The 17,061-nt window shown below is 40.4% G+C and overlaps 1 protein-coding gene across 3 annotated transcripts in view; it reads right to left on the reverse strand.

The window, feature by feature from the left end:
• LOC129724532 (uncharacterized) overlaps positions 1-17,061 on the reverse strand; it is a 545,414-nt gene that overhangs the window by 57,618 nt on the left and 470,735 nt on the right. For all 3 annotated transcript variants that reach the window (XM_055679507.1, XM_055679508.1, XM_055679506.1), the window contains one exon: positions 443-494. In XM_055679507.1, coding sequence (XP_055535482.1) covers positions 443-494 — 52 coding nt within the window. The remainder of the gene's footprint in view (positions 1-442; positions 495-17,061) is intronic.

Here is a 17,061-nt window from a genome sequence, read left to right on the forward strand (position 1 = left end):
TCCTACTGGCCATCCAATAGAAAACTGATCAAAGGCAAAATCGGCATTTCAACAAGGCTTGACCTTATAGTACAATAGTTCAAATAATCAAATTACAATTTTCTGCATTTGTGCGAATGCGTGAATAAGCAAGAACGAAAGAAATTCGTTGAAAACCAAGCGTTGAAAAACAGACAAATTTCGTCCCCTTTTCCGTTGTTAGACTTTTATTTTATACCCCTATGTAGCCTAACTTCCTGAGAAGCGTAGTTCTACGTTGAACAAAAAAAGCAATCTAAACTTGCTCTAAAACTTGAAAGCTGTTCCGAAAATCTTTGCAAAAATGGCCGCCATCTTGTACGGAACATAATCAGTAATTCTAAACCACTTTTAGATTTTTTCTGAATACCCTCATAGGTTGTGTCTGAGTGAATTATGGATGTTGAACTAAATCGAAACTTACCGAGTTTGCTGAAAAAATTGCTGTCAGCTCCAGGTCATCCGATGTCAAATTGCTGAAAAGAAAATGAAAAACAGATAATACAGTTTCTGGTTCTGAATTTTTGGAGTAAGTTTAAGGCAACATAATTGTGAATGCAACAATTTAAAATTATATGGATTGAGATTGAAACTTAACTCTTAAGATTAATTTCGGAATGATGAAAACTAGTAGAAACGTTGCATCCGAGACACGACCGCATGGTTGGGATTGTTTTATATTTTAACAGAAAAAAGTAGTAGATGTAGGTGTGTGCGTTGATTTTTTCTTCAATTTTATTTGTCAGAGCTTTTTCGATCGCTAAGCTGTTTTTCAAGCGCTTTAAACAATCTTCTACATTAAAATAATAAATGAAAATATAAGGTTGAACCCTACTTGTGTTATTATTTTTCTACAGTGTGGCGGAAAAGTTTTCAAAATAAAATTCCCTGATTTTCCCTGAAATTTACAATCAATTTTCCTGATATTTTTCAGCATTCGGCACAAAAAAGTACAACGTAGATCAACGCGAATCTGAAATCACAGTGAATAAAGTATTCAATCGGATTAACCCGAATCAACCTTTTGTGCTGAAAGAATCAGTTTTTGCACTTAAGAGCCGCTTAAAAAAATCGCGTCTCGGTTTAATAAAATTCCCCTGAATATTTTTCAGTTTTCCCTGATATTACCTAATTTCCCTGATCGAAAAGAATTTCCGGACAATTACTTGAAACTGGAGACCGCGCGGTTCAAGCGAAAATTCGCTGAAAGTAATGATCATTGAACGAATAAAATTCATGCTGGAATGTTGTTGTTACTCTGAAGAAAAATGAATAAATTTTGCATAACATGTAAATCCGCTCGCCGGCTCTGTGAACGTGCAACACCACAGAGGAATTTCGTGCTATAAAGGCTGCGTTATGTAGTTTTTATCATTTTCGACATCGTTTGACTGAGTAACTACTTCAGTTAAATAGTTTTAGGCCACTAAGAAGTGCCATTGATATGTTGCAATAAGAACACCCGGGAAAAGATTGTTTAGTTTATCATCATTGCGGATCGTCAATTGCAGATGAGGTGGAATGATTCGTGTTATCTCTGCATGCTATCTTTGCTTTTTGAGAGAAACTTGAAGCAATGGCGGCGTGGTTTAGAGAGCCATGGAATGTCAAAAAAAATAAATCGATCACAAGTAGTCAACAAATCATTCGTATATTTAAGTGTCGGCTTTGCTGAAAGGAAAAGGCAGTGCTTGGTTGGTTTAGGCAATGCATGATGTTTACCATTTTATTAATAGCCATTATTATTTATAAAAAACCAATCGTAGAAGAATTTCTGATCGATTGATGCTGAAAACTTGTAAAGCTGATGAAAAATGACTAAAATATAAGAATTCAAAGTCTGACCACTTGTTTTCATTTTTTTTTTGAGTAATACTTTTCGTTTTTAGACACTAAAGAGGCTCGATTTAGCATAGTTCTAGTGAAGGTTGGCATGCTCTACAAGAGTAGCCATTAAAATCTATGTGGGAATCAAACCTCTTTTTTTTAATGGCTATTCTTGAAAAACATGCCAAAATGGACCCATTTTCGCAAAATTTACACAGGACTCGCAACTTTTACATAGGACTATTATGCGAATAGCGGCAGTGTACAGTTTCATTAAAAATAGGTATAAAAATGAAATATTACTCTGCAACTGATTCGTTTTCTCTACGTAAAAGGTTATTTTATTCACGCCTTATTAGGTGTGATCAGGGTTTCCAAGTATGAAAGAAAAAATAAATGGTGCCTCGACTGCAATACTCCGAGTCGATGTTTCATTGATGTGAACGTCTTGGAGGAATAATTGCATTCTTGGCTAATTAAGCTGTTAAATTTATAGTTGGTAATCATAAAATACTAACATACTTCCTTCGAATACTGGAATAACATTCTTACTACGGAACTAGGCTATTCAGTCTGCCATTGATTGGCTGAAAATGACGCCTAACTATACATATAGTGAAGCCATCGGAGATGGCATCTTTGATGTTCAATGAATAAAACAACGGTGACGTCAATTTAGTGTCAAAGCCAACAAAGCGTTTAATTTCTATGATCACATGCATACAAAGAAGAAGTAACAACAATACCAAAAACTTTTACATTGACATTGATTGCAAAACGCTCAATAGTATGGAAATACTGCCCTGTTTAAAAATAAAATCACAATGATGATGGGAATCAAGCGGTCCTATTTTTATGCATGCGCGAATATCTGACATCGTACGCGCAAAGCCGACTTCTTATGGAAAGGCGAGGCGCCGCGCTAATGGAGAGAGATAAACAAATGGGAAAAGGGAAAATGCAAACAAAAGCATGTGGCGTCGTTGCAGCAGTCAGTGCCAGTGCTCGTTTCGGCAAGGTTTAATTATAGCATGAACTTCATCATGACATTTCGGACGCACGTACTGTACGGAAATAAACGGCATGAGAGTGTCGATGATTTATTCCACTATTTTCAGTGTCTATGAGAATTCATGCAAAACTATCAGTTTCGAAAAAAAGAGCACAGAAAAATCCTGCTGATTCTGTGTTGCAACAGATTGCATCACGTACCTAGATAGCAGATGGTAAACTGTATGGACCTTCTTCAGTTTTCGACAGGATATCCTTCAGCTAGCAAAGGTTTCAAATTTCAACAGCACACGGGAGCACGATAAAATCAAAACTCCAGTAGCCGATTCCCTCTTTACTCGTTCACCCATCAGTAGCAGATTGTAAAAGATAACCGCATGTTTCGAATAAGCTATATTCAGCTGCAGGTCGTTCCAAGTGTACAAAACGAAATCTAACTTTGTTCAGAATCGGCTCGCAGCGACAAAAGGTCGCTTCTATAGTTCTGTTTCGAACATTTCAGGCACGCTGCTTCGTAACAAATTTTCATAGCCCGAAATTGACATATGCTGAAGTTAATTATAAGCATAAAAATCGACGAAAATTTGATATCGAAGGTCGTAAAACCACCAGTCAGTGGATTCTAAAAGACGTATAAATTAACGGAAACCTAATATTGCCACAAGTTGGGTCCAAAAATAACCTACATTTCCGGCGCACATTCCGCACCAGCTGCGATTAGCCGGGTTGGAATCTATTTTTATGGCAGCTAAGTAATGTCGGTAATTGCCTGCAATAGGCCTGTACCATCATCAGCATCATGGAGCACAGGAGCCTGTATGATGACATTCGGTTGGCAAACCGACTGTTTACGTGCAACGGTCGATCGAAGAAGCGATGACGCCAAAAGCCGAGAGAAGAAAGCTGAACTTGAAATGGAAAGCGATTGCGGAACCCATGATGGACAGCAATTAGCATCTCTCGTTGCCGGCCATTAATTAGCGCACGTGTGTCCATACATGTGAACATGTATGTGTATAAAAGACGCGCATTGTTGTCTGTGGGTTTCGAATAGCTAGAGAAAAAAAAGCTGGCCAGTGCACAGTGGGGAATCACGGGGCGCAAATTATAATTGGACATCAATTATATTTTCACTATAATTAAATACTACCCGAGTGTCGAAATCTAAACTTTCATAGCAATACAAGGAAATTCAATTATTTCATGGTTTTGAGAAATACTTTTCGTTTGAGGAATATGCAATATTACAAACTCTGCTACAGTTTTCATGATAACTCGACGCTTGGTGACTTCTAAGCAAAAGTTGTCTGAAAACAATTAAACTGTCATCATTAGAACGGGTGAAAATTAACCGTTTTTTTTTGAGGGTCTTACTCAAACAAATACGTCCGGAGTGAAATGACCGTAAGCATACAAGGGCTCCTTCCTCTTTAGGCCAGCATTTTTTGTTTTGATTGCGCATGGTCAATTCTGTTCATAATGGTGTCGAAACAAGAAGCTTTGGGCAAACTTATTGTACAGTTCTTATGGAAGTGATGAAAAATCCGGCAAAAACTTCATGGTAGATTCTTTTAAGAGCTAAAATGTTCTGGTTTCGAATGGGTATATTTCTCTGAAAACCTCGACAATATTTGTGGAAGACCGATCAAAGTAATGAACAAAGAAGGGTGTCGTTCTTCTTGTCAAGATCATGGTTCAATCCAGGAGTTTGACTATCATTCAAGATGTGGACTAGAACGAATGTTTGAAGATGATTTTGATTTCATTTCTTCAAAAATACCATGCTGTTCCCATAAAGCGCCCAAAATCTGCCTCAGTGTCGCTCAATCAAAGATTTCTTTGGGATTTGAATTACTTGGTGTACAAAAATAACAAACTGCTATTGATTGGTAGAATCAAGAGATGCAATTGAAAAATCGACCTGACGGCCGTGGTGTACTTATTCCGGCATCATGAAAAGGTTTCGTCAGAAAGCCGCTCACGGACCAGCTCAAATCTTTGTAGGGGTATGTGGCGGGATTTTACGTTACTCCAAAAATCAAAAACGAATAAAAAGTGAAAAACTACCTTGGAATGTGGACGCATTATAAATGTAGAATTACGCAAATTAATATTCAACAAACTATGTGTTCGTTTTTTTTTCACAGTTTTTAGAGAATAATCTTTTGCGCGTCAATTTCTGAGTTTTCGCGAAAGAGAATAAACTTTTCCAAATAAGGATGGCACGATTCAAACGAGAAAAATCGTTAAGGGCGGCATCCATAAATTACGTAACGCTCACGGGAGAGGATGGGTATGCTTGAGCGTTACGGGGGGAAGGTAAGATCAGCGTTATGTAACGAAAAATCTCTGGAGAGACTCTTCAAAAACGAGAATTTTTAATGAGAAAATTCTTCTACAGCGTTACGTAATTTCTATACGAGGGTAGGGGTTGGCGTTACGTTTCGTTACATATGGTGGGTGGGGGTCCAGAAATTGGGTTTTTTGCGTTACGTAATCTATGCATGTCGCTTGACTTTATTCATTTTCAACAGTTCAGATGATGACGGCTTCAGCCGAGGAAAATTATTCAAACATAAAACTGGTAGTCATAGACAATGATTGTGAGCGCTTTGATATTTTAGCACCCCATTTTTTAAATAGTGAATGAGATGCCAGTACGTTATGCCTCAAAACTAACTAATGAGATGGTCGAAATTGGTCAAGCAGCACTGAAAGCACTTGATGCTTATAAATGTACATCCAAGACTGTCTGGGAATGTATTCTCACATTGCGACAGCTATGTCAAACAAACTCAGTAAATTTGTATTGGGTTTTTTAGGACACTGTGGCATTGGTGGGAATGAAAAGGCAAACGAACTTGCAAAACAAGGATCTAACTCACAGTTTATTGGCCCAGAACCTTTCTGCGGTATATCAAACTGTGCAGTGAAAACGCTGGGAGAAACAAAAGGTGATAACCAATTGGCTGGATGTCAAAAAGTGTTCCCAATCTAAAAGTTTTCTAACACCAAACGAGAATTATTCGAAAAAGCTCCTAGAGCTCAACAAAAGAGCTCTTTGTACATACGTCGGCCTAGTAACGGGGCACTGTCCGAGTAGATATCATTTAAGGAACATTGGCCGGGTTCAGGATGATATATGTCGCTTTTGTAATGAGGAACGCGAGACATCGGAACATCTGCTGTGCATTTGTGAAGCATTATTTAAACGCAGATCAAGGTTTCTTGGCAGTGGCTGTTTACAGCCCAAAGAGATTTGGTCTTTGAATCCTGGGAAGGTGATTGGCTTCATAAACCATATTTCACCTGACTGGGAGCGTGTCGGTGCAGGTACCTGATCACTCAACAATAGTGGTCATTGTATTTTGCAAGGGGACACGTATAGCAATTGACTGGGATATATTACAAAAGTTCACATCAATGGACAACGAAATTCTAATTCCCTAGCAAAAAAAAAAAAACTAATGAGATAACTTGAAAATTGGCGTGACATCTTATATAACAGAGGTATAAAATAAACGTTGCTGTAGTGTGGAATATCATTTCAGTTCGGATGCCACCCGCGGTCTAATCACGACCAATTTCTACGCGGTTATCTCGGAATGGTGTTTTTCGAAAATTTATAGAAAATGTAAATTTTGAGAATATTGAACAGAAAGGCAAGTTAAGAGAGAGCAACCTAAATCAATAGCTCTCATGTAGCAAAACGAGATTAGGAAAACAGTAATTTGGCGCGCCCACATCATTCACTCACAAATGAGCTACAATGTAGTGGAGATATAAGTGCGGAAGAGTATTGAAGAGGGATAATAGGATAGAACAAAGTAAAAGACGAAGTGTTTTTTCTGCTATTATTAGCGAAACCGCTTACCGCGCAACGCACGTGCTGTTTACATGATTTATTACGTAGTTAATTCAATTGTTGATTCGAGAACCACAATTAAATTTTTGTTGGTTGCATGACATAAACCGTAGGTCTTAAAAGTTTTGTCTTCTCGAAAAAAGTGCCTATGAAAAATTCCAGCTCAATCGTGCAGTAGTCTTTTCTAGAACCAGGTATAGTAACGAAATTCCATTTCCATGGACAGACAACCTTCGGTTGCATAGTCTGAATTAGTATATTTTCGCGACATTCCTTCGCTGGAATAAAGTGCTGATAGCAAACACCTTGTTTCCGGAGGTAGAAACAACGACGGCCGCATGACAGCGAGAATAGCAGGCAACAAAGAATACCGCTAAACTTCCCTTTCTTGGTTTCTTGGCTTTCTACGTGACAAGAATAAAACCAGGAATTACAAAGTTAGAAAATGACAGGAAGAAAAAAATTTCCTTTTTAGGGTTTAAGTTGTTTTAGCAGCAGACTTGGTATTACAAGTCCCTGGCACACGTCTAAAAGAATAACTTAGCCTTTGCAATCGGACTTCCGGATATTGCTATTGAAATTTTTTTGATGCCAAATAACTTAGTCTTTTAAGGCCAAGCTTGTCCCCGTGGTTCTGTGGTTAGCGATGTCGGTCGGCTAACTCTCCCTCACGGTTGTGATATCGGGTTCGATTCCCGATCGAGTCGAGGATCTTTTCGAGCTGGAAATTTTCTCGACTCAGCACTGGGGCACGGTGTATCGTTGTACTTATCCTACACATACAAAATGTGACAAAAACAATAGTTGATCGAGACCGCTATTAGCCCCAAGGCTAAGCATGCGATATTGTTGTTTAAAGCCGAGCTCACACAATTGTGTAGGTCAGTGGTTCTCAACCTTTTTTTTGTCCGCGTACCCCTTGGCGAAATTTTTCATATCGATTGTATCCCCTGGCTTGGAATGTTCTTGCCGAGTGATAGAGAGTAATGGTAGATCAAATTGTGGTAGTCTAATTAAGGTTCCAAATTAAACTGTAGCTTGTTTGATTGCTACAGTCATGTTTTAGCGGCTAGATTGACCAACAAATGAAGTATTATAGAGAAAAATTGCTTTGTCCGCCACTACTGATTTTTCTTTCGCGTACCCCCTGAAGGCTTTCGAGTACCCCCAGGGGTACGCGTACCCCAGGTTGAGAACCGCTGGTGTAGGTGAAAGGTGACATAATACAGAACCTTCATCGAGGTAATTTCTATATCAATACACTTGTTGGCTGTAATTTTTATTTTTCGTAGCAGCTGCAATGTTGACACTAGCAAACATGTGAACGATGAAACAATCAGTATAACGTTCAATAAGAGACAGAGAATGTTGTTTTGATCATCTTTCACTTGCACAATTGTGTGGGCTCGGGTTAGAAAAGCATGGATCATCGAGATCTTACGTTGACTTCATTTTTTTCACGTAGAACTACGTCTCTCAGGGAATACGGCTACATAGGGGTGAAAAATGAAAATCTAAAAACGGGAAAAGGGAAAAATATGTCCAATTTCAAACGCTAATAAGTCGGTTAGTTTTCGATGGATTTCCTCGTTCTTGCAGCAATCGGCTGGAAAATCATCTATGGATCCACTCAAGTGCAGAAAATTGTAATTTGATTATTCAAACTATTAGACTATTGAAAATTTCCAAACCTTGTTGAAACGCAAATTTCGACCTTTGATTGGTCGCTTGGTGCTTGCTTTCCCAAGCACAGTCGACAGAATTATATACTTAATAAACCAGGAATGCACTCTTTGGGCTATATAAGAGCCTACTTCTGCTCAAACCAATCAGTTTACTAGTGGATAGCCACTAGGACGGTTCTAACAAAGCAACAGCGGGTAGTAGCAGCAGTGTCAGTTATAGGTGCAACGGCACTAGTCCTAGTAAAAATTTTAACCAAACACAAACGAGGATGTTGGCAATAAAAAGTTTTTGTCCGTCAAATTTTCAGCGTGAATGCAGCTTTTCACTGGGTTATCAGAAAAGTACCAAACAGAGATGCGATCAGCATTATATCCGATATTGAATAAAACAACGAATTATTCTTTTGAGAACAAATTATATACTTAATTTGAACAGTTAGTATTTTCTCATTCATTCATTACAGTTCATTTTCGTGTCGGCTTTCAGCTCGCATCATTTTACTATCGAATGATGAGATGGACGGTCTCTCCGGTGAACTCTCACTGGCGTTTAATTTTTAGTTTGAATAACAGAAGAGTTGTGTGCAAAGCCACGACCGCAAAATTGACGTAGAACTACATATAGCGGTTCGTTCCAACGCTTGCATTGTTGCATGCGGGAATGATCGCGAATTCTTTGAATGGTGTATGCTAAGATTACGATAGACTATCTTCTCAATGTTAATGGCTTTTATCCAACACTATTTATTAGTGTTGACGTCTGGAATGAATATGGGAGCCCTGAAAAGATTTTAAATGGCAACTAGGGTCGATTTACGGCCTATTAATTCCATCCCGGTTTTGGCATTTTATGGCTTTTTTCCAGGTACATTATTTCCAGAGAAATAATTTCTGAGTGTTGGTTAAAAGTCATTATAATTGATCACTCCCGAATAGAACAAGGCAGATAATGTAACAAACAACCTTATGCAGTTCTACGTTACCTTCAATCGTGGCTTTGCAGACAACCCTTCTGTTATTTTTCTATTCAACTTTCTCGAAGTCAGAAGGTTTGGAAGTCTCTCCTAGAAAGTCGATTTTTTCAATTTTTTCTTCGATGCAAAACCAAATCTCAAGGTTTCATAATTTATAAGATTTTTGGTTCCAAAAAGAATCGAACTCGGCAATTTCATGTCGACAATTTCTATGTATTTATCATCGGCCAAACTAGTGAAACTTTCACCGCTTTGAGGTCCCACATCCCGGAGTCCGATTAGGCTGCAATTTTGCATGAGGACTTTTTTCTCGAGAAGACGAAGCTTTTTAACCCTAGTCAGGCTCGAACTGGTATTAAAAACCGACCCCCAAAACAAAACAAAAAATTAGATCTAATTTCACAAATTCGGGTTCGGGCCTCATAAAAATAGATCTTTCGGGTTTGGGTCGGGTACGGGTTTGAGAAATATCAAACACGATCATCTCTAGTGTGTAATATCATTTCTGTTCGGATGCCGCACGCGGTCTTATCATGGCATATTAATGTGCGAATTTGAGATGGGCAAAATGATTCAGTCACAGTAGCTCTTTAGGACGATTTGCTCATTCTTAACGAATGTTTGTGCACAGGTTTTAAAGTTTATTGAATTTTGCACAAACGAATACAGGGGAACCGCATCCATATTCACCTCATCTCTCTTAATTGATTAATTTACCGTCAAGTTTTATTATTTTTTCAAAGAATTTTTTCGATTTAGTCCAGTTGTCGGGAGTTTTGGTTCTCCTATCAAGATGTCAATGTTTTTACCATCGGCAGCTTTAAAGTGTACAGGAAACAACGCAGCTGTCGAACACCTTGTGAATCTGATAAGCAATGGCCGATCTATAGGCGCTTAAAACCTGACCAATTATTCCATAATTTCATTTTGAGAAGTTTCTTTTTTCCACTTGTATCTTTCTGTAAGACGCATTTGTTTCTCGCAGTACTCAAGAAAAACTCAAGAATTCAATGATCATGATTGTTCTACAATTGAACAAGACACAATATTGAAATGCAAGATTCGTTGTTTTGCTTTCGTCTCGATTAGACGCAAATTGTTCATCTCCGTTTGAGTTTGCAAAATAACAATACACGAGTTATCGTACGGGTGTTTTTTTGTCGATTATTTCTTGTGCTGCGCGATAACAATAGCCGGTAGTTTATCGGCAGAAACATCTTCTGCACACTGGTAGGGGCAGGCTACCCTGCCAGTGATCCGATACGCAGCTGATATATCAGCAAGAATAATTCTCCCGCACCGCTGTTACCCCGCTAGCAGCACGGACCACCATACGATCGAGCGAGTGGAAGTCAACTACAAGTGGCATCTACAAGGTCGCGTGTAGGATACGGCCACTGTGTCACAACACGAAGCTGGATCGTCATTGTTTGTTCTGCGGAGACGCTCGATTAATCCTACTATCAGCCGTGAGGTCGTGACTTAGACGTTCGGTGAAGTATTCACTTTAGAATTTTTATCATTATTATTAATAGTATTATTATTGTTATTATTATAATTATTATTACTATTATTATTATTATTATTACTATTATTATTATTATTATTATTATTATTATTATTATTACTATTGTTATTAGTATTAGTATTACTGCCTTTTTTTTAATTTTGATCCATTGTAGTTTGAAAAATTGTTTTTAAAATTTAATAGCAACTATTTGACCCCCCCCCCACACATTCGAATATTTATCGTTTGTGTGCGGTAGAGCGTAACGCTCCCGCAAAATGGACGACATGCAGGTGCAACTATTCCTGGATGTGGAAACAACTGGGGAAGAGATTGAGATCTCCCCCATCAATTCCCCTCTACCTTCCCCGCTACCTAGCCCCGTACCAAGGGTACCGGCAACACGGGTGAAAGCTTACCCAGATGCTTCGAAAGGTCCGTTCGTAGTTCACTTCAGGCCCATAAAGAAGCCTCTAAATATAATTCAAATCGGCAAGGACCTGGCAAAACAGTTTTCGGACGTAACCGAAATTACAAAGGTTAGACCGAACAAACTGCGAGTTGTTGTGAGTAGCTTGAAGCAAGCAAACGCAATTGCTAGCTACGAGCTCTTCACGAGAGAGTACCGCGTGTACATCCCTGCCAAGGACGTGGAGATCGACGGTGTGGTTACCGAAGGAAGCCTCACGGTCGATGACATTTTGCGTCACGGGGTTGGCTGCTTCAAAAACCCCCTGATTCAAGATGTAAAGATACTGGATGTCAAGCAATTGCATTCAGTATCCATCGAAGAAGGGAAGAAGAAATTCTTCCCTTCGGATTCCTTCCGTGTAACATTCGCCGGATCCGCACTGCCGAACTACATCTCTTTGGACAGGGTTCGTCTGCCTGTACGCCTGTTCGTACCGCGGGTCATGCATTCTTCCCTTCGGATTCCTTCCGTGTAACATTCGCCGGATCCGCACTGCCGAACTACATCTCTTTGGACAGGGTTCGTCTGCCTGTACGCCTGTTCGTACCGCGGGTCATGCATTGCCAAAACTGCAAGCAGTTAGGTCATACAGCCACCTACTGCTGCAACAAGGCACGCTGCAGCAAGTGCGGAGGCAATCATGCTGAGACCGCTTGCAGTGAGTATACTGAAAAGTGTCTTTACTGCAAGGGAACTCGGCATGACCTTTCGGCGTGTCCCGCGTACAAACAGCGCGAGGAAAAAATAAAGCGTTCCCTCAAGAAACGATCAAAGCGCTCTTTCGCAGAAATGCTGAAGAGTGCTGAGCCACCCTCGACAGGAAACATCTTTTCCTTTTTGCCAACCGATGAGGGTACATCTGACGATCCCGTCGAAGGGTGTTCTTATGCCATGCCAGAAGGATCTAGGAAGAGGAGAATGATCAACTCTCCTAATCTTTCTCGCAAAGGTCGCAAGATAACCCCTAGCGGAATGACCAATAAGCCAACACAAAAAGGAAGCGGTGAAGAAAAACCGAAGCAAGTACCTCCCGGTTTTAATTTTAAATCAAACCAGGAGTACCCACCGCTTCCTGGGGCACCAAAAACCCCTCGGGCACCCATTTCTCGATCAGAAGATAAAATAGAAACAGGGTTCATAAAATTTTCTGATATTGTGGACTGGATATTTAAAACATTCAACATACCAGATCCCCTACAAAATATTCTTCTTGCCCTTCTTCCTACAGTGAAAACCTTTTTGATGCAACTAGCAGCAACTTGGCCCCTCATTTCAGCTATCATATCTTTCGATGACTAATACGGCGAAAGAGGTTAGGAATTTTATCACTGTATTACAGTGGAATTGCAGAAGTATCATCCCCAAATTCGATCTATTTTCTCATTTAATAAATACATACAATTGTGACGCATTTGCGCTCTGTGAAACCTTTCTCAATTCAAACGATCAACTCAATTTCCACGATTTTAACATTATTCGTCGAGATCGAGACTCACACGGTGGGGATTAAAAAGTGCTATTCCTTCTTCCGAATCGACCTCCCCTCGATCTCGAATATTGAAGTCGTTGCCATTCAAACGAATATGGATGGAAAAGACCTATGCCTTGTTTCGTTATATATGCCTCCATCCGCGCGGATTGAACAGAAGCATCTCACTGATATAGCAGAGTTGCTTCCCGCGCCTTTTTTGATATTGGGAGATTTTAATTCTCACTGTTCGCTATGGGGGTCGCTGTACGACGACAACCGATCTTCTTTAATCTGTAACTTGATCGACGACTTCAATATGACAGTTTTGAATACTGGGGAAGCGACACGTGTACCTAATCCTCCAGCACGTGAAAGCGTGCTTGACCTATCCCTCTGCTCGACATCACTAGCGCTAGATTGCCGGTGGAAAGTAATCAACGATCCCCACGGTAGTGATCATCTTCCAATCGTTATATCAATTGCTAATGGTTCAACTCCCCCGAACCCAATCAATATTTCCTACGACCTTACACGTAATATTGATTGGAAGTGTTATGAGTCTATTATAGCGCAATCTATCGAGACTCACGAGGAACTTCCTCCGGAGGAAGAATACGCGTTCTTAGCTGGCTTGATAATCGACGCCGCGACTCAAGCTCAGACGAAACCGATACCCGGGGTAACGATTAGACAGCGCCCTCCCAACAAATGGTGGGACAAAGAGTGCTCTGAGCTGTACGCGCGAAGGTCCGCGGCGTATAAGGACTACCGGGAGTACGGCACTGTCAACCTGCTTCGAAAGTACGAGGCACTGGGCAGGCAGATGAAGAGCTTAGTAAAGGCGAAAAAACGCGGGTACTGGCGGCGGTTCGTAAACGCGTTGTCCAGGGAAACAGCGATGAGCACTCTTTGGGATACCGCCAGGCGCATGCGGAACCGTGACGTTTCGAATGAAAGCGAGGAGTATTCAGATCGCTGGATACTCGATTTTGCCAAAAAGGTCTGTCCAGACTCTGTACCGGAACAGAAAACCTTTCGCGACGCGTTATTAGTAACTACGGAAGAGCCTCCATTTTCGATGTTGGAATTTTCAATGGCTCTCCTGTCGTGCAACAATAAGGCTCCAGGGTTAGATAGAATAAAATTCAACCTGTTGAAGAACCTACCCGACTCTGCAAAAAGACGCTTGTTGAATTTATTCAACAAGTTTCTTGAGCTAAATATTGTTCCGCATGACTGGAGGGAGGTAAAAGTCATTGCTATTCGGAAACCCGGGAAACCTGCCTCTGATCACAATTCATATAGGCCGATTGCGATGCTCTCTTGCCTCCGGAAATTAATGGAGAAAATGATCCTCTTACGGTTAGACAAATGGGTCGAAACAAACGGGTTACTTTCAGATACTCAATTTGGCTTTCGCCGGGGCAAAGGGACGAACGATTGCCTAGCGTTGCTTTCTACTGAAATTCAACTAGCCTTTGCTCGAAAAGAGCAAATGGCTTCTGCGTTCATGGATATTAAGGGGGCTTTTGACTCTGTCTCTGTAGAAGTTTTAAGCGCGAAACTTCATTCGCAGGGACTTTCACCATATTTGAATAACTTTTTGCTCAATTTGTTGTCAGAAAAGCATATGTATTTCTCACATGGCGATTCGACAACTTCCCGAATTAGTTACATGGGCCTCCCCCAGGGCTCATGTTTAAGTCCTCTCTTATATAAATTTTACGTCAATGACATCGATGAATGTCTTGCAAATTCATGCACGCTAAGGCAACTTGCAGACGATAGCGTTGTATCCATTACTGGTAGCGAGGCTAGCGATCTGCAAGGACCATTGCAAGATACCTTAGACAATTTGTCTGAATGGGCTCTTAAGCTGGGTGTCGAATTCTCTCCGGAGAAAACTGAGCTGGTCGTTTTTTCTAGGAAGCATAACCCAGCTCAGCTGCAGCTCCTACTAACGGGTAAAACGATCTCTCAGGTTTTAGTCGCTAAATATCTCGGGGTCTGGTTCGACTCCAAATACACCTGGGCTTGTCATATTAGGTATCTGACACAAAAATGCCAACAGAGGATTAATTTTCTTCGTACGATTACCGGAACTTGGTGGGGTGCTCACCCAGGAGACCTTCTAAGGTTATACCAAACAACGATATTGTCAGTTCTTGAGTACGGCTGTTTCTGCTTTCGCTCCGCCGCGAACACGCACATTATAAAATTAGAGAGAATACAATATCGTTGTTTGCGTATTGCCTTGGGTTGCATGCAGTCGACCCATACGATGAGTCTTGAAGTGCTAGCGGGTATTCTTCCGTTGAAACATCGTTTTTGGAATCTCTCTTACCGGTTGCTAATTCGATGCACAGTTATGAACCCATTAGTAATTGAAAATTTCGAGAGGTTGGTCGACCTTCAATCTCAATCCAGATTTATGACTTTATATTTTGACTATATGGCTCAAGATATTAATCCTTCTTCATACGATTCCTCCAATGTCGCACTTTTAGCTACTTCTAATAATGCTATATTCTTCGACACCACCATGAAACAAGACATTTCTGGTATCCCGGATCAATTGCGACCCCAAGAGATCCCTAAGATTTTTTCCAATAAGTTTAAACATGTTAGTTATGATAAAAGCTTTTACACTGACGGATCTAATCTAGATGAGTCCACTGGCTTCGGTGTTTTCCACGAAAATTTTACCGCCTCCTACAAACTCGATGCTCCTGCTTCCGTGTACGTCGCAGAACTTGCTGCTATTCAGTACTCTCTTGGAATCATCGAAACCCTACCCATAGACCACTACTTCATCTTCACAGATAGTCTCAGTGCCATTGAGGCTCTGCGATCAATGAAGCCTGTGAAGCACACCCCGTATTTCCTGGGGAAAATACGGCGGTTTTTAAGTGCTTTAACAGATAAAAATTACCGGGTTACCTTAGCGTGGGTCCCTTCTCATTGCTCGATTCCGGGTAACGAAAAGGCTGACTCTTTAGCTAAGGTGGGTGCTATTGACGGCGATATTTATGAAAGACCAATTGCTTTTGATGAATTTTATAGCATTTTGCGTCAGAGAACACTCAACAGTTGGCAATCATCATGGAACTCAGATGAACTGGGACGGTGGCTACATTCCATTTTTCCTAAGGTATCGACGAAAGCATGGTTCAAGGGGTTGGATGTAGGTCGGGACTTCATTCGCGTGATGTCCAGACTTATGTCCAATCACTATACGTTAAACACGCATCTCTTTCGTATAGGGCTTGTAGACAGTAATCACTGCGTTTGTGGCGATGGCTACCATGACATCGAGCGTGTTGTTTGGTCGTGTACCGAATACTGTGGTGTTAGGTCTGAGCTTATAGATTCCCTTCGGGCCCGAGGAAAACAACCGAACGTACCCGTTAGAGACATTCTGGGAAGCGGTGATCTCCAGTACATGACACAGCTATACGTGTTCATAAAACACGCTGGTATTAAAATATGAAACTCTTCTATCTATTTGTTAGATTACCATTCCCGCTACACGCTGAAAGAAGATGATACACTAAGCTGGAGACACCCAAACGAAGACTCGGCATCTTCATGTTCACGCAGACACCTCAGTCCAAACTGCTCAAATAGAACATCACTGCTTAGCCATGTACAAATAAATAAATCGTATAACTCAATATAGTTAAAATCAAAATTGTAACTCCCCTCCTCTCACCTTAAATCCCCACTAGCTCGTAGTCGGCCGCGAGAATAAAGAAAAGGCCTCCCTCTTTTCCCTGCTAATTTAGAATTTAAAAAAAATGTACTTGGCTCAGTTAAACATAAATTGTATCGTGCCGTGTCAAATAAACTATTTAAAAACAATATTGAAATGGTAAAATTAATAAATTATTTCTCCCTCCAGTCACAACCCTGGGCGGGAAGTGCGGTTATGTGCAATCGAATTGCGATTTCACCCGACAATATCGTCCCACAGATAGGAATAATATTAACTTGTTTTCATTACTTCTGATCTTCCTGATTTACCACCAGGTTGTGAGAAATCTCTGTTTTGTGACGATACAAGCATTTCCGCAAAAGGAAAAAGCCTTCGTGTTATATGCAGTCGGCTTCAAAAAAGTTTAGATATATTTTCTTCATACTTACAAAAATGGAAGATTTCCCCTAATGCTTCTAAAACACAGTTAATTATTTTTCCTCATAAGCCAAGAGTTTCATTTCTCAAACCCACCCA

The sequence above is a fragment of the Wyeomyia smithii genome, chromosome 2, assembly GCF_029784165.1.
Source record: "Wyeomyia smithii strain HCP4-BCI-WySm-NY-G18 chromosome 2, ASM2978416v1, whole genome shotgun sequence".
NCBI lineage: Eukaryota > Metazoa > Arthropoda > Insecta > Diptera > Culicidae > Wyeomyia > Wyeomyia smithii.